The sequence below is a fragment of the Atractosteus spatula genome, chromosome 5 (genome assembly GCF_055471065.1).
Source record: "Atractosteus spatula isolate fAtrSpa1 chromosome 5, fAtrSpa1.hap1, whole genome shotgun sequence".
Lineage (NCBI taxonomy): Eukaryota > Metazoa > Chordata > Actinopteri > Semionotiformes > Lepisosteidae > Atractosteus > Atractosteus spatula.
This window is the reverse complement of record NC_142710.1, coordinates 19738628-19759783: the sequence shown is the minus strand read 5'-3', so window position 1 is coordinate 19759783 and position 21156 is coordinate 19738628. Positions and strand designations below refer to the sequence as shown.

The 21156-nt window shown below is 35.4% G+C and overlaps 1 protein-coding gene across 1 annotated transcript; it reads right to left on the bottom strand.

Annotated features, from left to right (window-relative positions):
• Positions 1-18714: 18714 nt before the first annotated feature.
• dkk1b (dickkopf WNT signaling pathway inhibitor 1b) lies at positions 18715-20613 on the bottom strand. Its single transcript, XM_088917208.1, has 4 exons — positions 20262-20613; positions 19874-20015; positions 19498-19644; positions 18715-19353 (listed from the first exon to the last, which is right to left on the bottom strand). Exons 1-4 carry the CDS (start codon positions 20472-20474, stop codon positions 19103-19105), a joined length of 753 nt encoding a protein of 250 aa, XP_088773334.1. The 5' UTR covers positions 20475-20613; the 3' UTR covers positions 18715-19102.
• Positions 20614-21156: the final 543 nt, after the last annotated feature.

Below are 21156 nucleotides of genomic sequence, written 5' to 3'. Positions count from 1 at the left end.
TCATCTTCCCCATTTTCTTTCTTGTTTTTAGGCATGGATATGGAAAAGAAATCTATAAAGTCCAAACTGAATATGTAAATTTTATGAAAAAAATAAGTGACATTGTTTAATTCAAATTGGAAAATGAAACCCATTAGCAGAGAAGGGGAGATTTGTATGTTAAAGCCTGGTGTTTAACTGCCTGACCCTTTTATCTTGCTTCTAAAAGCTTGTTCCTCATTATTAGTAGGTACCAAAGCAGTAAATGTTGTTTGTCTTCAGATAGTGCCAAACCTGTGACCAGGAAAACTTTTGAAGTGTTTTCTCTTACTTTATGTCACCTACTGTTCCTGTCAGCAGACCAAGATATACAGTATTTGATGGACTCAAGGTGTCTGTTTTAATTCCTCTTTTGACCCATATTCTCGTCTTCAAATACTTATGTAAATGAATAAACACTGAGATAGCAGTGCAGTGAGTAATGGTAATGGCCTGTATTAGATAACTGCTATTGTTTTTTAACAGAACCTCACTTCACCAGACTGTAACAACTGAAAAATCCTACAAATTTGCACCTCACTGAGATCAAAGATTTTGTGTTTTCCTCCTTTTTCCACAATTACTTAGGCAAATGAAGTTCTCTCTAACCCTCTTTTCTGTCCGGCTTAAGTCAGTCTTTTGTGTTAAACAAATGGGAGCATTATGAGCTGCACAGAGGGGAGAATGGTATGAAAGGGAAGAAAGCTTTCCTATTAAGCACTGTAAACTGTACGTGACACAATGGAGACAATGGAAAACATTAAACCAGCTTTGGCTGCTTCCTTCTTGAGCCATGAGGGGAAATAAATGTGACATAATTGCCCTTAATAATGAACATTGGTAGACTGACTTATCTTGGAGAATGACTGTGTCCCTTTTATATGGAGACAGAAACTAGGCCTCATGGCCTTTAATTTCCAAATTATTGTTTAACCTCAAGAACATTTGGGGATATTTATTTAACAAGAGTTATCTTGTTTCACCTCCTTCTGACCTCCATACCTTTGCCCCAGAGTGCTTCCTGTGTATTTATCTTATATTGAAGATTTTTTTGTGCGTCATGGCACAATTCAGACACCCACGTGCCTGAAAAAATGCAGCCCGCTACAGCTAAAAAAATATATCAGTTTTTCTAGGGGACATGTTTTAAATAGTTCACATTGCTGACATTTCTAGAAACGTGTAACCATGTTTGAAGTCTTTGAGTTTCGGATGTCAATAATTTGATGCCTTTTTGCTGAGCAATAGAAATATCTGTGAATATGGAAATGGTTTTAGCCACATTTCCTACACAGTACTATGGAATTATCCATCCATTTTCTAAACCACTTTATCCAGGTCATTGGGGAAACTGGAGCCTATCCTGGCAACCAAGAGGCACAAGGTGGGATACACCTTGAATAGTATGCCAGTCCATTGCAGGACACACACAAACAATACTCACAATAGGGGACATTTTTTACACTAGCTAATTAACCGACCTGTATGTCTTTGGATTGTGGGAGGAAACTTCAGCATCCAGAGGAAACCCATGTCAACATACAACCTCCACACAGATAGCACCTCAGGAATTGAACCCAGGGCCTCAGTGCTGCAAGACAGCAATGCTAGCCACTGTGATGCCCTATTCTGGAATTATATTTACCGAAAATGAAAAATAATTTGCACTGTATATGGTATAAAATTGCTATGCTTTTTGGATGTAATCATTCATGGTCATTTGTAGTTCGTTATGTGAATGTGTGCTTCCGTTGTCTCATACATTCAAAAAGCACTGCATTGCAGAGCAAAGCAATTTTTTTCTGTATTATAGAATACCAGTCAAGTTATTTTCAGGAAAATTCTATTTCACCAGAACCAAGGCTTAGGTTTATGTGAGTAATAAGCTTTCATTTAGGATATTTCATCATGTTTTCTGTGGATTGAAATGTCTAGCAAATATTCAATTGCAAAAAATGCAACAACAGCTTTGCTGTACAGTGCATTGTAAGGCCAGCGCAAAACTTTGGTTATTGATTTTTTCCCTAATGAATATACATAATCCCAAATGAGCCTTTTTGACTGCTTTGTTTTCCTTGGAATGTAAATGTATTACACTAAAAAAATTGCTTTCCTTTTGTAGGACATATTTAATACATTTGTATATATAATAAAATAGTATCAGTATTTGTTGCCAACAAATGTATATTTATTTAAACAACAGAGTGAGTAAAATAAATGTTTCTTTCAAAATAATATACAGTATGTATAAAGAAATAGGGTAGGTTTATGGGCATTTATGTATTATCTTTTGATTAAAAAACAACTATAACCTTTGGATATCTTCTGTAGTTTTGCCCATAGTACTTTTATTTTATTTTTGCCCCAGAGGGGGCAGACATAACATTTTTTATTGTTACTTATAATATTCAATTTAAATGCTGAAATGAAATGTACATCAGACAAGATGAGAGATGCTGTTTCAGAATTGATCACAGACTACCCACAGCGGAGCAGTGATAACAGGGTAACTGGTGTGCCACTTCAGGCTGAGATGAATACCATTTAAGAACAAGGTGACAATTTAGTTTATGAATGTCGTGGATGCTGTGGGTTTCGTTAATGTAAACTGTAGGTCAAACTAACACTTTTGCTAAAAAAATAATCTCCTCGGAAAACCAAGTTCCCGTGTATGAAAACAACACTATTAGGCTAACTGTTCACACCACAGTAGGACAGACTGAAGGGACACATTCGCCTTTTTAAAAACAAATATGCATGTGAAATGGAACACAGCCCAATATACAAAGGAAATGTGCTCAAGCGCTGCTCACGAGCCAAAGGTGTCAGACGTGTGAAACCATCAGCAAACAGGAGCTGAGCTGTTAAAAACCCACAGAGTACTGTACTATTTGGGAAAAGAAGCATAGGCATTTCATACAGTAATGTGTATATTATTAAATATACATGATTGATGAACATTAAGCTTAACCTTTGGAAAATTATGTACAAAATATAAAAGATAAATAAAGCCACTAATTGGACTCTGACACGAGATGAAAACAATGTTAAAACACATTTTTAAGAGTCACTGTCTGCCTCATTTTCACATGATCAGTACAGAATGTTATTGCCATGAGAGACAATTACACTTCGGCAGCACCTATTCATCTCACTAATTAGATGCTTTATATATTGTTGTGGGAGCAGTAGGTCTATGAATACTGGTGCCATGGAGCTCCACCTGGGTTGCAATGCTATCCATATTTCTGAAGCATCATCAGTAGGATTTAGGCCAGCACCTAAATTAACACGCCTTTCCTACTACATTCTTTTCAGGATATGCAATGATTATGGCTTACCTACTAGGTATGGGCACTGTAATCAGCCATAATGAGGATTGGACTGGCTATACCAAAAACAGTCCTGTACTGATTTCAGAGCTTCTGCTGCCTGCAGCAGTCATGTTTTACCACACAAAGTGGAAAGAAATTAATGACACTGTCCCCTGAGTGACAAGTTTGCTTGTTAGAGCTGTCACAGCTGAACCTAGAACCATCCATGAAGATAATAGGAGTCCATCATTATACCATATGATTTTCCTTTTAATTACCAAACTTTTCTAGAGCTTCATACAATTATGAGTCAGAATTTGCTTTGATAATGTGCAGGTGCCTGCAGAGGTATCTTTGTAAGGGTTCAGTAGTACAAACAGTAGTTTAAGAGAGTTCAGAGGACGAAAGGGGGCCTTATTCTAGGTGGTAATCTGAGTAGAACAATTGTTTTAATCCATTTTAATCCATGTGATATTTTCAGTACTTTCAGAATCATGACTTTAGGTTTTGTTTTGTTTTTTAATTGGGTATTTGTCTTATACGGTAAAAAACAACACTCGGCTTTTGCCCCGTAAAGGAAATAAGCCCCCTGACAATTAATGAGGAGAGCGGTATAGCAAATGTGCTGCTGAAAAAGGCAGTAGATCACACCTACCTACCTCACCAGGTATGTTAATTGATTTTCTCATCTAATTGGGATGTGTAAGTAAATCATCACAGCCCTTTGAAGTGGCTGAGGTAAGTTATTGCTGATACACTTATGCATTAGTTCTCCCTCTGTGTCTTTCTGTATTACATATTTTTATAGACGAAAAGGAGAAATAGCTCCCGTTCCTCGGGTATTCCCCAAAGCAAATCAAGACAAATGAAGGATGTATAGAGAGAGACTAGAGTAATAGAAGATTGCAATGCAATTGAGACATATTTGAGCAGATATAGCAGACATAATCAATGCTACAAGCCGCCGTTTAAAGATTAACAAGCTTAAAACATTCAGTCATTAACTGTGTTTTTGATCTTGGGCTGGCAGCAAACAGAATAACAATTTGGAATGTTAATGGAAGTAATCTACTTACTTTCACATCACTTTTCTGCCCAGATTTGTGTACAAAGTTAACAGCCTTGAATATTCCACACATGAAATTTGCATTTTGTTAAACTGAAGTATTTTTTAAACAAGAAAGAGGCTGAAACATTTTAGAGATGGTCAAAAAGCCATTTAAAAAATAATTACAGTTATCTACCTGTCTCTCTGTCTTTCATATGTTGGCTGAATGAAACTGAGTTGAAGTATACCATGTGCCTCATAATAGTTTTGTATGTGATACAAATAAAAGTAATTTGCTATAATTTCTATGTATGTTCTAGACACCTTCTGGTATGTTTTGGTATTTTAAGTGCAGAATAACTGTTTTGCAATACTAATCATGGTATGGTTTATAGGTCTGCGTGATTGCATTGTAAAATGATGATAAACATAATAATTATATTTAATATAATTACTTTATATGTCTATAATTTGCCAGTCAAAATTTGTTTTGTGAAGTCATGCTTTATATTTAATTTGTGTGTAATGCACATTTTATATTGCTAATTAATTAAATTAAATTTAGTTATGTTAGCCCTTAAACAGCTTCCCCAAGTCAGACTTTATTAAGTTTACCTAGTCTTCACTAACTTCATTCTAAAGTGTCTTAGGTGTTGATAACAGCCGAATCACATGTACTCATAGAAAAGTTACAAATTGGTAAAAATATGTATTTTATATAATATAATAGCCTACAGCTATTATTTTCAGCTTCTGAGCTGAAAGAGGAATGTCAGTTTCCCCCCACAAACATGGTAAAGAAATTGTGAGAACTCTCTGCACAGAATCAAACTTTTTACTGCAAATAGAGTACAAGCCAAACCATAGTATAAATCAAATTACTAATATATTTTGTATTTTTTTAATGGAATGCCAAACCTTCTTACATCAAATGTGGAAAAAAAGTATTTGTTATTCGTTTACGCAAGAAAGAGGTATTGTATAAGGCATTAAGGATAACACGCACACACAATGTGTTTTAATACCTACAGTACAATGCAAACATAAATATAAAGTGTTTGAGATTCTATCAGAAGACTCTGCATTAAAATTAATGTACTTAAATGGTACAATAGCTTCCAGATATAGCTACATTAGAAAACAATTGCAGGATATCTAAAAGCATTTATGAATGATTTAATAACATATAAGTTAGATGTGGATAGATAAATACAAAACACAGTAAAATAATGTAGAATTAATAACACTCAGTAATCAGGGGCAGATCTACTGATCTACAACAATTAAAAAAAATCACTAAAAGGTGCTAACTTTTTGTAAAAATTAAATGTTCCCTATTTTCACCTAGAGATCTAAGACAACCTAAATATGTGATAGGATTTAATACAGTAATATCAAAACTAAGGAATGAGGCCAGGCCATCATTGCACTATTTTTAACTGCTATTGCCTCTTCATGACCACTAGAGGCAGCGCAATTCGTGATGGGCAAAACATTCATTAAATACTTTCACAACACATACTTTAACAAACTTTTATATTAAAAAAATGGCATGAGAGCTTCATTTTGTCATATCTCATAATGCAAGTTAATTGTTAGTCTTACGTTACTTGGTATCATTATTAAATTTATCAGCACATTGTTTTTAAAGAATTTATTAAGGACATTTTTAATGAACTGGTTTCCTGTCTGTGTTTTGTCAATAAATGTGGTTTATAAATTTTTTGACCCAGACTATGAACAGGGGACCTTGAACTTATACTTCTGCCCTGGCATACAGTAGTTTGTAGTGGGCCCACTAAGAAAAAATCTGCAGACGTAAAAGAAAAAAATGAGTATTAGTACTACAAAAAAATCTTTACTACCTTTTAAAGGCTTTGTTTTTCCAAAAAAAAAGAGAATCAGACAAAGCTTTGTCTATTTTTACGTATTTCATAGTATTTGTAGGCACAATTTATAGTTATGTGCAAGAAAATGAGCACATACATACATGAGAGGAATGTTCAAAAAGATTGCTCTCTGTAATGTATGGAATTAATCTAGAATGGAGAAAATGCATTCATCTCTGAACCATGTAAAAATAAATCACAAATTGTGTAGAAGAATAAAAAAAATGTTAGTATCATACCTATTCATTGAACTGTAGAGTTATGCAGTCCTGTGATTTTGGGAGACCATATTTGTGCGGCTGAGAATCTGTTGATGCATAGCACAGTTGTTTCTCAAATTAACTGTTCCAAGTAGTCATTATAGTTGCAAATGTGTCACAGTAATAACAATTACAGAATGGCATGAGATTAATTGTTATTACACTGTTAGCAGCCTCAACCAATTGCTAATAGAATCCACATTTGAAAAGCTTTTTTCTTTAAAAAGAAAGTTTGTGGTGTGTGTTTTATAGAAAGCCTTGATAGCTAATTTTGAAAAAGGCATACTGAGTTGTAGTTAATACTGCTTTAAAATTTAGTGAAGCCATTTATGTATCTGGATGGTTAGCCATAAAACTATAAAAATAGCCAGTGAAATTGTCTGGATGAGGTTGCTGAAACTATTCTTTCATAATTATCGCAATAACGATTTGTCTCTCTTTTTTTGTGGATGGCTGTAATTATTCCTTAAAGGTAAATATTCACATAAGAAAGGAACATGAAACTCATTGTTGTGGGATGTATATTGAAGTTTAGTCATTAAAATCACTTTATATTCTATATAATGTCACATATTCTTGTCCTTGGACAGACAGATATTGTGTTATATTATATTATACTCTGTGAACAGTGCTAAAATAACTTGTCATGTTCTGTCATATACTGTTCAATACAATATAAACTGATTACGCAATGTATAGTCAAATTTTGTTTTACTCTGGGTTTTTTTTTGGTTATAGATAACACTTTAATCAAAGCAGATCTTTTTCAGACGTTTTCTGTGAAAAGTCTCTAAAGCTGTGTCATTTGTGTTATGTGCTGATTTTCACACCTCGTGTGCTGATTAAGTGGTAAAGGTTGGTAAGTTCACAATCAATCAGTGTGTTTGCTGTCTTTTTTTGTCTTTTAAGTTTTAATTTGCCATGTCTGCGTGTTAGTCAGGTGTAATATTTAAAAAGACAAAATATTTTTTTTCTGTCTTATATCAAAAAGCTTACCTGCAAACATCAATTTGAAAGTAAGCTACACAGTAGTTTCCCATTTCAAATCTTTCTGAGATTTCCTTGTCCAATGTTTTATAGGCTTAAAGATTGTCCTGCTGGTATAATTTTCTTTGGCATAATGGTTAGGAGCCTTAAGCAAAAAGTTAATTGGCATCAAAGTATCAGACAAGTGAAGGGGCTTTATGTTTCCAGGAAAAAGAACCTAGTTTCCTGAAACTTTTCTGGCTGTTGATTTTTGAGTGTTTTATACAGACACAGTACATATAACAGGAGATGCAAAACAGTATTTGTTAGGATAATGTCTGGAGAATTAATGGACTATTAATTCAGATATTTAATGTTTTCATGGCAGCCAGTACATACACATTATTAGGCAACATTGTTTTACCACTTTCCTGTGCACACTTGTTTTTCAATAGTATTTTAACTATCCATGTTTCTAATTGTATCATTTTTTGAGGGAAGTAAAATTGGGATTTTTTTTTCCACTGGAAACACTTTTACAATGTATTGGGATTCTGTAAATCAGTCTGTTATCAATCTCAGATCAACAGGCAGTGTAGTGGTGTGGCAGTTAGCACTTCCGCCTCAGCTCAGGGTTCTAGGTTTGATATGTCATTTAGCATCTCCAAAATGTCCCCCTGAAAACAAGTGAGTGAATTCACGAATGCATGAATATGTCTAGGAATGGACTGGTATTCTGTCCAGGGAGTAGTCCTGCCTTGTATCTTGGCTCTAGCTTCTCACTAAGATTAAGTGGATACTGAAATGAATGGATGGTCTATTGTTATATGATGTTTTCAGTAAAATACATGCTGAGACTGGACATGTGATTTGGTATAGAGTGCATCCAAGGATAAAATGAGTTGTGTCATATCATTTTGCTATTGTGTAAAAAAAAACATTGACATGTTTTCTCAGAAACCTCGGTTTCTGTTTGTGGTTGAGAAGTTGAGTTAATCAGTTTCTCAGTTCTGTAGTTACTCAGACATGCCCACTCTGAATCACTGCGTTTTTCAATATTAAAACAAAACTGGAACAACATACTCCAAACAAGAATCAAGTCAGACCAAGATCAATTTAGTTTTCCATTATTTTGGAAATACATTAAGCAGGAGTAAATATCATTCCACCACTTAGTACAAAAAAAGCACAAAAATCTTAAATGTCAAACCAATTTGTTCAGTCCAGTTCTAGCTGATGGATATGCTTTTCTTGAATTTTAAGTTGACTTTAATCCGAAAATAATATATCTGTTTTAGATAGGTATCGTATGCTCATATACAAGTGATAAATAGCTCAAAACATGACCACTGAAGATGCTGCTTCAAAAATAACATTTGATGGAAGAACATGCAATTTTGCTAACTAAGCCATAGAAGATGTAGAGGATATGTCAATTAGTTCAGTCTGCAGCATCAAATCGACAATATAAGGTTGACTGTACCCAATAAAATCAAGAACATCTGTTATTGTGGCTGTCATTGTTACTGTGAATGACTGGATGTTGCCAGATGACAAATTCATAACATATCTGTGGTACGGTATACTGCTAGCGCCTGTTTGGCAGGAAGGCAATGATCATGCAGTTGGATCCAACAGACTTTCCAGGAAGGGCTTCCCAAAAGACAAGACATTTGATTAAATCATATAGGCTATAGTTGACATTATATAGTTGCCAAAAGTGATATTTTGGCATTTATTAAGTATGTATTGCACATTAAATTACTCATTACTTCCAACAATTTAGGACAAGTTGCCAGCTTCTGTGTTTTGCAAAATAACATAAAATCGGAATATAAACGATTTTGCTTTCAGGGAGGCTTTTATAGTGTCCAATTTATATCGTTCATTTTCTGGAGTTATTTTTTGTGTCTTTGTGGGGTACTGTGTACAGGGATGGCCATTGTGTTGCTAGGATATAAAATCAGGAACATAGATTACAGAAGACAGAGGACAGCACAAGTTGGTTACATTTTAAAATGGACCAATGTACATTTATATACCTGATCCAAAAGAATGACATAGTGCCAATATCAGCATATATGCTTTTCATGTTCTACTCATATTAGAGCAAGAAGACATTAGGCATCATTCTGCCACTCAAGAAATCTGACATAAATTCAACATCTCTTCAAAAATATGCCATGCCCTTCAGTTTTCCTCTAAACCCGTTATTCAGTCTTTTTGGAATGGGGCTCAGACTTGTGAGGTGTGTTTGAATGATTTTTTAATGTATGAGATTTCAATATACATTTCTCATGCTGCTGGAGGATGATTTTCGGATATGTTTTCAGCCTATGTGCTGTGGTCACTAAGAACTATTTCCCATTAGCTCTACTGTATGAAGTGCAATGGAAGAGCAGTGACACAAAAACCACTTATCACCATAAATGCTATCAGGTGTCAATTGCAACAGTCAACACCATTCCTTTCGTCAAGGCATTGTGGTGGCTCTGCATCTCATCTGTTGGGATTAGGAGTCTTGTCATGACTGATGGCACTGGAAATCTTTGAGGTAAACCCACTTTAAAATTGGAACAAAAACTCACCTTTCCACAGGACAGTGAAGCAAGTCTCAAGGCCAAATGAATAAGAATGAAAAAGTGAATGTCCTTGAATGGCCCAATCAAAATCCTGATTTTAATCCAATCTGTGGAAAGACTTGAAAACTGCTGTACCAAGTGGTTCCCGAGCGTCCTGAGAGAGCTCAAGCAAATCTCTAAAGTACTTTAGAGACTTTGACTTTAACTGCTGCCAGAGGTCTTTTTTATAAACATTTAAATCCTGACATTGCTCAGATTAGATTTTCCTGTTTTAATTTGAATCCATTATTGTGAAATTTGTACTTGTAATGTTTGTTCTAGATTTCATTACATAATATAAACATGTACTTTTACATGGCTATTGCATTATTTCTCCATGAGTCTCAAAAATAACTGTTTTGGTTTTACTATAAGCAGAAACAGAGCTATGATCATGAGAAACATGATGTACCCACACAAAAAATTGACTCATTGACTTATTCATGTTTTTGGTACAGTGTAGGTACTGTGTACCGGCCAAGGATGTATGAGTAAGTCTGGACAGGTTCATTCTTGACATTTTTCTCTAAAACGATTTCTAAGGCTTCTGTTGGTTTAATCAAAACCATGGACTGATATGAAAGAGATGTTGGATTGAAATTAGAATACTGCAAATCTATAAAGGAAAGAGGAAATTATTTTCTGAAGCACTGAAAGATGGTTATGAAATTGCTCTGGCACAGACATTTCCACTGTTCTTCACATTTTCTGATTTGGTTATATGCAGAAAATGTTTCAGAATAATATCGATGTACTACATATTCTGTTTAGCATTATGAGTAGTAAAGAGTTAGAAAAGGAGATTTAATTAATAATCACATGTATCTCAAGTTGTTTTTTCTTCCTGTCAAGTCAGCTTTTTCCTTTCTTTGATCCAAACATCATAAGTAGGTAACAACACATGAGCTGTAGGCAGCAATCTTCCTGGTACCTAATTATCCATGTTTCCTAAATTAAAGACACATAGCATGTCACATCCTTATTTATTTGATATGTCAGTTAAGCAAATATTGGAAAGTGATATGCCAAGAGAGTATATGTTGTTCAAAACATATACTTGCTCTTGTTTCCCCTGAATTGCATCACAAAAAAGGCAACATGGTATCTTTCATATTCTACACCTGCTTTAAGTTCAGGAAAAATAAAGTAATTAGAGGTTGTGGCATCTGTGTATTCAAACCCCACCTAAGAGGAGGAAGGGTCCAATTAAATGTCAGCCAGAAACACCAAAGGTTTAGATAAGAGGAAAGGACATTTCAGGCAAGTGATACATGCTTATTAGAGTGTCTCTTTCTGTTTTTTAAAAATGCTGCTAAATCTTATGTTCTCTCTTACAGCGTTAGCTTTTCTTAACCTTTTATGGGCACAAATGCTGTGTGTAGTATCTGCCACTAAGGTAACCAAAACGTGTGATCTCAGATCACATATCACCATTAAAATATTGCTTGCTAATATATAGTACTAATTATACTGCTTCTGATATCCCTTTTGTGGTGCATTGTAGTCTGGTTTGTTTTTGTCTGATGTAGATAAACGCATCCTTAACAACAAATAAAAGGAGCACAAAGTGGCCACAAAAATGCTTTAATACCATGGTTTCGTTTAAGAAACGGCTCTATCAGATCCTCGGATCAATTAGTTACAAGCAACCAAAGAGAATTGAACAGCCCCTTCTTATTTGTGAATGTTCTTATGTTCTAATACTAAATATGAGCCATAAAGAACATAGTCTGCTATTTCATTATCACTTTTTTGATTGTAGTTTGATTGATATTAAATGGCCATTTTATGTTTTTTTTGAACGGATATCACATGCATATGCAGTGAACTCTTAATATTCAGATAGATCATTAAAGCCTTCTTTTATTATTCTCTTGAATTTTCCATTCTGAATTTGTGAGCGCAATTAAGTACTGAAGTGTCACAATTAATTAAGTCAATATCTGTGACAAACACTGCATGTAGGACAGCACACTGCTTTTCTTTAAAACCAAGGTAAGCACACAAACAGAAATCAGCACCTTGGCACCTCTTTTATGTTTTATATTTTCCTTGAGTCTCTGAATGAGCCAATGTTTGCAGTGTAACACAGTGCTTGTTACGCAGTTTATAGTAAGTATATACTTTTCAGAGACCTTTTGTAAGATACCGCTCAACCCCTTGGGCTTTCCAATAAAACACTATAAGACTAGTAGCACATATAGAAAATTATTGAAGGTAAGGTCATTATAAATAACACATTAGATTGAAAGTCTAAATCTTAATGCTGTAGTTTCATCGTATATCTTTAATTACAAGATGTCTGTTTTGTGTAATTCTTTCCTAGAACTTTCTCTCATGTTGTCCCTTTGGGATAACATAAAAGCTACTCAGTTATTTCTACCAGTATAAAGGTTTTACAGGCCTCATTATTTAGCATTTACGTCTTCTGAAGAGCATCCAAATGCATTTAGTGAAGTTAAATTTCATTTTTATAGCTAAATTTACTGTTTTGTATGTATAAAATGTTACTTGTTTAGTATTGTACTTATCATTTTGGTACACATACCTATAGCAGTTCATAAAAATAACTTGCAAAAGCAGCATTCATTGAAAAGGCTTCAGTGATTAAACAGAGCAATGTGCTTTGAGAAGGTTTATGAAATCACTTACGCCTGCTGCTCTAAGCCATGCTGAGGAACACTTAATTCAATGCAGCTATATAGCCTATCCCAGTGGTGCTGTCAATCCCCCCAAACTCACTTAGCTACTGAGCAGTAAAGGATGACTGCAACTCTCTTGTGCAACTTTACAGTTCTAATTTAACTGCTGTCACTGAGTGTATTGGAAAGAAAATCCAGAACAGCTGGCTCGTGAGAGGTTGTGCTGTTTTGTTTTGAAGCCTTTGAGTGGTTGTGGTAGAGCACAGTGACACTTTGGCAGCAGGCTGTCCAGAATGCCTCAGGGTTTGCCAAGATACAAGACACTCAGCTCCAGAAAGAAAAGAAGACATCTTAAGATCTGCAACATCTAACAGACGGTTCTGATGGGATGCGTAAATCAGGCTACTTGTTCTGCCCCATAGAAAATTGGAAAATTGGAAAAGCTATATATTTTATTCACAGTGCTTCCTAATTTCAATGTTGTGTGCTTGTTATTTTAGTCCTTAATTTCATTCATCCTAATGTTTCATTTTACCTTGATAAAGATTTTTTTTCTTCTGGATAAAGCTGATTTTCTGCAGACTCAACGCAATGTGTGAAATAATTAGGTGGGGCTGTGTGTCACAGTTACATGGACCATACTGAATATCTCTACTGCACCAATGGGATGCAGAGCACAGTGCAGCTCTGAGTTCTTCCCTGGAACATTCTCCTGCCATCACTTGTGACTTGTGATGGTGTGTTTTCTAGAACAAGTTAATGACAATGAAAAGACAACCCAGAGAATCATCCCCAGCAAGTATACTGAGTGCTCCTTACTCATCCTTACCTGCAGATATGTATGCAGTACAAAATAAATTCTTGTCACTGCTTTCACATTGTTTTTCAGGGGAAAAAAGACTTCAATTGAGATCTAGGCTATCCAAGTAAACTTCAATGTTCCTCAGTTAGATTAATGTTATAATTTAATATGAGTGGTTGTTGAAAAGACTGTGTTTCATTAGAAATTTACTGAATACAAAGACATTAGGCAACTATTATTTTTCTTGCTGGAAAGGAAATTAAGGTTCTGAGCTATGACTGTTATGAATGGCATCCCATCCAGGGTGTAGTCTCATCCTGTGCCCTGATCTTCTAAGACAGGCTTTGGGCTATAGGGGCCTGTACCAGGAGTAAGCAGCTTTCTGACAATGGATGGAGAAATATGTGTTAAGTTACATATTAAGAATTTATACCATATCTTTCCTGAGGATTTCATAATCAGATGTTTTCAGTATTTAAACATCAGGAAATCAAAATGCAATAGTTTGGATATCTATATGAAAAGCTAAAACCTACTGCTTCTGATTTGAAATATGATTCTGAAAAAAACATGATGAAATTGACATGTCTTAATTCATCAGTCTTATGAAAGACTGACTAGATCTGGAAAATGTATTTGCATTATTTAGATATTTTACTTTTTGAAGAATTTATTGCATTTTAAAGAACTAAGATCTTCTCTTTCATCAAGGTGTGTTGGTAAAAGCTATTTATTTTTTGAACCAAAAGTGCAAATAACAAGCAATATTCAATACAAGCTTAATTGTAGAGTTCTCAGCTGGTAACATCATGTCAGACCCTCCCTCTGGTCTTTGTACACACTGTTCTATTGTATTTAGCAGGTTTGATTTCCTAAGTTTTTTTAAACAGTCCAAACAAGCACTGTGCTTGGAATATGAGGTAACTATTAATAATTTACACTCTATTGTAAGAGGCATTCATGACCTAATTGTACCATTGCATCAGTGGGAGAGTCCTAAAAGACAGAACTGTGGAAACAAAAAGTTACCTACTATGCTAATATTGCTTAACAGTAATATAAAAACTTACAACTGTTAAAGATTATAAATGTCCATGGTAGAAAAACTGTATTTGTAGTGAAATGCAACCAATAAAAAGAATAAGTGCATCATGTTGATTGCAAGTATGCTTAATGGTACAATGTCTGCAAAAATTACTATTTCAAAGGCAAAGAATATTTCTTTAATATCAGACTTAATTATTTTTATTTACTTTATACAGAATATGTAAGTGTAACTGTTGTATCTATTCAACATGCTGATATTACATTCAGAAAGGAAAGGGTTTTAAACAAAAACAAATAAGTTTTGTTTATAATTAGCTTTGAGCTACGTTATCCAGATTTAATGGAATATATATATGTATGTATTTATGTCATTTATTATGTCAGAAGCATCAATGTATAGATCAAACAATATTTTTTACTCCTTTGAAATATTCTAGTTACATATAGAAGTGTAAATGGCTTTGTGAGTTGTGTCCTGATGAGACATAAGTTAGTGTCGAATGGTATGCAAGTGTGATGACAGCAGCCCAGTCTGGTGTTGGACATGTGCAGCCCTGCCTGCTTACAGTTCAGACACACTCCTCTTCACTGCACTTCCCAATTATAGCTGGTATAGACATGACCCTCTAATTCCATTTCTGTCTAGAAAGACTGCTCTTCATTTGCAACTTGCTTAAAGCCTTGCTCGCCCTAGAATCAATGCAGGTAAGAGATACATGTAGACTAGTTCTGATATTTCACAAACTGTTCACAAAATGTCAGCCCCATCTTATGATGCTCAACTGTGGGCTACTTATATACCTGATGTTCACTCATGAGTTGAATACCCTGCTCTTTTTTAGAATGCTTTTAATTAAGCATGGGATCACCAGTTTTCCCACTGGGTGGGAAAACATACTAAGTAAACAAGTTGAAAACGGTGGACAAAGATCTTTATTTAAACAATAGATACAGTATACAGTAAATCATAGTGATTTTGTATGAAAGATTAGCCTTCATGCATACACCCTATTACACAGACAGTATTCATAATCTGATACTGTGTAATAAGTTTAATGTATTTACCAATCAGAGGGAAACACCAATTACTCACCTCTGAGTTATTTAATAATACCAATTATTAATTAATAACACAATTTATTATTAAAATGCCTCATTGCCTGTTCATAGTCATTATAATAGGTAAAGTATTTACTGTGTATACAGTATGTACTTTAAATACATTCCAAAGTATGTTGCACAACATATGCGAGCATATGGAACAGTGCACAATCTGTGCCATGTGGATAAATAATGTATATTCTCAGTTTATTGCTTTTAAATTACTTTAAGTCAGTTACATTTTGTGTTAAATATTGTTTGCTTATTTGTAAACGATTTTCTGTCTACTGCGATCAAATACCTTGACAGAAAATAAATATATTATTAGTATCATGAGGTCCTAATGTGTGTTATAGTTTAGTAGATGTTTCATGCACTCTATCAGAATTGGGTTTGTTTTTCCACAATAGGTTTGTTGTTGTGTTTTGGTGAAAAATCCCATTTGCAATAGAGGTGATTGATTACAGCTTCAAAGAGAATGTGTCTGCCAAGGCAGTGTGTAAACATTTGCGCTGTTTCGCTGGAACTGGATTGCTACTTTATTGTGCCCAAGTGAAAAAGGGAAATCCGTCTTTTAACGCTGATGTTTGCTGATTAGTTATGAGTGAATGCCAGAAACATGCTCCAGTAACTCTTGCTTCCCTTAAGGGAAGCAGATCAAATAGCTTTGCCCCTCTTTGGAATCCAGAAGATGCCTGTCTTTTTTTTTCAAAGAATTATCTCCTTTACTGTATGTCTAGCAGGTGGTTTTTAGTTTCCTCAGCACTATTGTGTTGGTCGAGATTCCTCTCACAGATGTTTTGGGTCTCTCAGTTGTTGATGGTATTGACAAAAGCAGGAGGGGATTCTCTGATCTCGGATGTTGCCCATGTAGAAGAGGCGATTGCAAACTGTACATCCTGTGCTTTGAAATGCCTACCCTTCTGCTTTGTCTCTCGTGACAGCTTGAAGTAAAGACTTAAACTCTTGGGGTTCTAATTACCTGAAAGGAGGAAGAAATGTCATAGAACTTAAACAATGCATTCTTAGAAGAAACAGCAAATAGTGAAATGAAAAGAACACGATTATATAACACTATGTGCATTTGTACTTTGAGTTTTTAATTATCTTGGAATTGCTTATTCTATAACTTTTAAGCCTATTTTGATAAACTAAAATGTAAGATGAAGTATTTATATAACTAATTCAATTTTCACAATGAGAAATTGAAAGGAAGTTGGAAACAAAAAAGTAAGGTACAGCATAAACAGAAGGTACAGGTTTGAAAAGAGCACATTTGTATTTCTCAAACATATGTGTCTGATATATCATAAGTGGGAGTGCTGTTCTTTGACATTGGGTGTATTTTGAGTCCTTGGTTAGGCCACAATGATGCTCAGCAATGGAGCTGTGTCATTTGTCATACATGAATGTAATATAAAAAATGACTTAATTCTTCATTCCTCCAACGAGGGTTACTTTAAAGAAGGTGGCACCTCAGCACCCATGGATGAACTGAGAGACAGGGTACCACTTTCAATACATTACCCACTTTGATCAAGTGACCATCCTCCACTGACCCCTTGTGTATTCATATACAGAAACTATCACCTACCTCTAAGTATATAATTAAACTGAAGCCAAACATGAGCATATTACATCATTACTGGACTCAAGAAACTAAAATGGGCTGGACTCGCAGAAAGAAAAGATTATGAAAATAATATAATTGGACCATGGAGATTGAATTCGGACCTCTCTTCAAGAGATTGAGTACATTTTTCTGCACACTCTTTGACGATGTGAATAAAGCTGGCATTCACCTATCCAAATAAGTACTGACATTGCTATCTTTCTTACATCTTTCTTATGTACTCTTGTGTACATAACATTCAGGAACTGAAGAGTTTATATGAAAGTAAAGTACTTTTGACATAAAATAAAGAAACAAAGTAAACTTTTTAACAAAGTAAAGTAGCTTTTTAGTACTCAGTGTGATGACTTTTAACATTAATTTAAGGGTGAGAGGATTTTCATTTTTAACCCTCCAAACATAAGATATTTGGAAATCCAAGAATTATATCAGGTTAAATGTTACTTGCTCATATGTTGACACTTTTATTATATTTTACTATAGTCAGTAGTTGTAGTATGTTAGATTTTTATTTATATTCCAATTTAAAGTATCATAAACCCTTATGAAGCATTGCATTACACTGTGTGTTTTCAAAGTAATCCCATATGTTTTCTGTGGCCACTTTATTTCTTCAGTGGGAAATTTTTGTTTTGTGCCAACAGAATAGCCTTTGACTCCAAAATTCAGGATCATGGGCTCTGTTGAAGAAATCTGAGATTTTAATGCTATGCTCCCATATGTTGAACCATATGGTTTCTCAAGGGTAGATGGAATGATATTTCAGGAAACATGACTGAAATTTGCAAGTGGGACTCTCACCTGAGATGTTTTAGACTCCTACAAATAGCCTAAATGGCCATATGGTGTTCACTGAGGTGCCATGTTTAATCGGTTGTACATCAGGAACATGTAAAATGGGGTAAAGTCTTGTTAGTCACAACTAATTTTAGTTTTAATCAGAAAAAAGCTTTTTGTTAAATGAAGTCTCATGATAGTATTTCACTGTAACCAGCTTGCACGCCCATTTTGTATACAATGTAATCATAAGCAAGTATCAGTGTACTATAGTATTATCTCCATTATATCCACCACAGCTCAATGGTATAGAGTGTATCTTGTTGAAATGCATGTTTTTTTTTCAAAATGCACACAGCTCACTCGAATGTATTTATATCTTAGTTTGTAATTTGATATTGTAAATGTTGATGTCAAAACCTTTGCATTCTGACATTCAACTTTGTAACTAAAGCACAAAGATCCATTCAAAAAGTTGTAAATACTGGTGTTACCCACTTTTAACTAGGTTTTTGATTCTCATGTGACATAAGTGCATGAACGGATAAGCCAATTTTGATTATGTTTTAATGAAACACTTTTTTAAAATGTTTTAAATATCTTTACATTTTATTTAAAATAAAAATAAAGGCATTTATATTCATATTCTAAACAGCAATATTACATTGTTTACAAATTTACAATATAGTAGAATGTTTAGGATAACCATGCAGCACCTTTTTTCTTAAAATACTTGTTGACATAAAAATAATTACAGCGTAAGTGCCACTCCGAATATTTACAATACAGTAATTTACTGCAATTATTGTGAAGCTGAAGTTCCGTAAAAGAGAAACGATCAATGCTACTCTGCTATTTCGGGGAAAAAAAGAAAACAGAGTATTAAATGTAAACTCTTCCTTTAGCACTTTGAAACACTTTGACCAAAGAATCAGTCCTTAGAATAGGTAAAAATAGATCATCCGATATCCGCTGCGAGACTGATCAGTGTCTCTGACAGGTGTGAAGTCTGGATGCTTTGCTGCTGTGATCACCCTGCTGGGTTCTACAGGCCAGGCCATCTGCACAGTCGCAGCGCTGAAATATCTCTAAACCATGGGTTCCTTTTCTTCGGTGCTTGGTGCAAACTTGTCCTTCTTTTAGCACAGGCTTGCAGATCTTGGACCAGAAGTGACGAGCGCAGCAAAGCCCTTCTGCGCAGTCTGAAGACCTCAGACACACTTCGCCTTCCTGACCTGAAAAAGCAAAGTTAAATGTTAAGCTCTTCGGGGCCGTATGTTTGAGCTTTGTGCAGTTACAAAACATGCTTGCTTCCACATTTCCTTGCATAGAGGTCTACGGTTCAGTCTTGCTTTCGTGAGTGTAGTTGTTACCCATACCTTTAAGCGACTGAGGTCCTGTGGGTACGATGGTTCGTCTAGGATGAGGTCCCACCGTGAACTGATCTTCATCAACCAGACGGTCGGGGATGCTGTCATCGACAACAGCGTGGTAAGTAGTGTCGGGATCATTAGGCAAACACAATCCTGAAGGAGAAACAGGGGTTAAATACACAAATTAAAATTAAGGTACAGTTTGATGGCAAAATGCCCGTTGGAAACTCTTAAAACCTAAGCCCCTCGTTCCTCTCCCCCGAATAGGTTTGTTGAAGTGCACCACAAAACTGGGAATCAAGACGTTTTAAGAGACTATGGTATGTCAGCGTTTCGAAGAATCTTGCCCTAATTGTTCCAGGATGTTAAAACTTGAGCTCACCATTACTGCAGTGGTTGCCAGGACAGCACATAGCGTCCCGGACGCAGCGCTTCCTGCGTTTCTTGCAGGAGAGACAGACGCCTCGGGATCCGAGGCAGTATTCATCAACGGCACATTCCTCATCATCCAAGCAGCTGTAACTCTTAAGAAGGAGAAAAAAAAGTATTGTTAAGGTAATGCTCCTTATGTATAGGTGCATGTTTTGGAAAGTAAAAAAGCTAATGTTCCGTTATACATCTGCAAAAAATAGCAAGTTGCTAAGTTGAATGAAACGCGATACTCCTGTTACTGTTAAGCCTGTGTCATGCTTCACATTTTGTGGAGCTAGTTATGAATAGGGACCCCCATCTCCCAACTACTTCGACAGTAACTGTGCAGAGGTGCTTACCTGAAAGGTGTCCACGCCAATATTCTTGTTGCCGCTGTCGTACATAAGGATGTCCGGGCTTGCACTGACCGGGTAGCTGGGATTCGGCGCACCGCCGGAAAGGTTTTTGATAGCATTGGAGTTGAACAGACCGGACCCCGCGTTAACAGCATGCGAACAGCCGTACAGCCCGAAACATGCAGTTAAAAGCACTGGTATTGTAGCCAAATGCATATTTAAACTGTGAAATTACAACTGTGTCTTCGGGAGGAAGAGGCACACTCCTTGGTCACCCTTGGCGATCTAACTGCAGTATAGTCCTCTGTAAGCGTTCAGGTCGAGTAGACGGTGCAGTTTCTTTCCCGTTTTTTTCTGGAGATTCACTCGTTCTGTTGCTGGATTTATACATGTGGAGTTGTTTGCATTCCCGCCCCTAGCTATGTATAACAAAGGCAGGGATGAAATTTCAAAGAGATTGGACTCCTGGCGCTTCCCACAGAAACTAACCTATTGGAAGGGAATTCTCTTCCTGGGATTTCACAATGATGTTTGTATATAATTATCAATGATTTTCCTTGAGATTACATCAATCACGCACCGACACATCTTCTGATACACTGGAAGCAGCGCCCATACTTCGCTTCGGATTTAAGGGATATAATTAAACCCATTGTTAATGTAAGAGAACCTCCTAAAAGGCTTATGGCATTTGCTTTTTCTATTTTATGTCAACATTAACTACAGTTACTGTATTTTTCTTTCCTCTCACACACCCAGACTGTTTATCTGTACCACTGTTTAAATGTGATTTGACGAAGTTTAATCCTACTCCTTCTGCGCATGACAGCTGAACTTGAGTATCTTGTTGAAATGTTACATCATTTATTTTATTAGTCTGTATTAACAAAAGGTACAG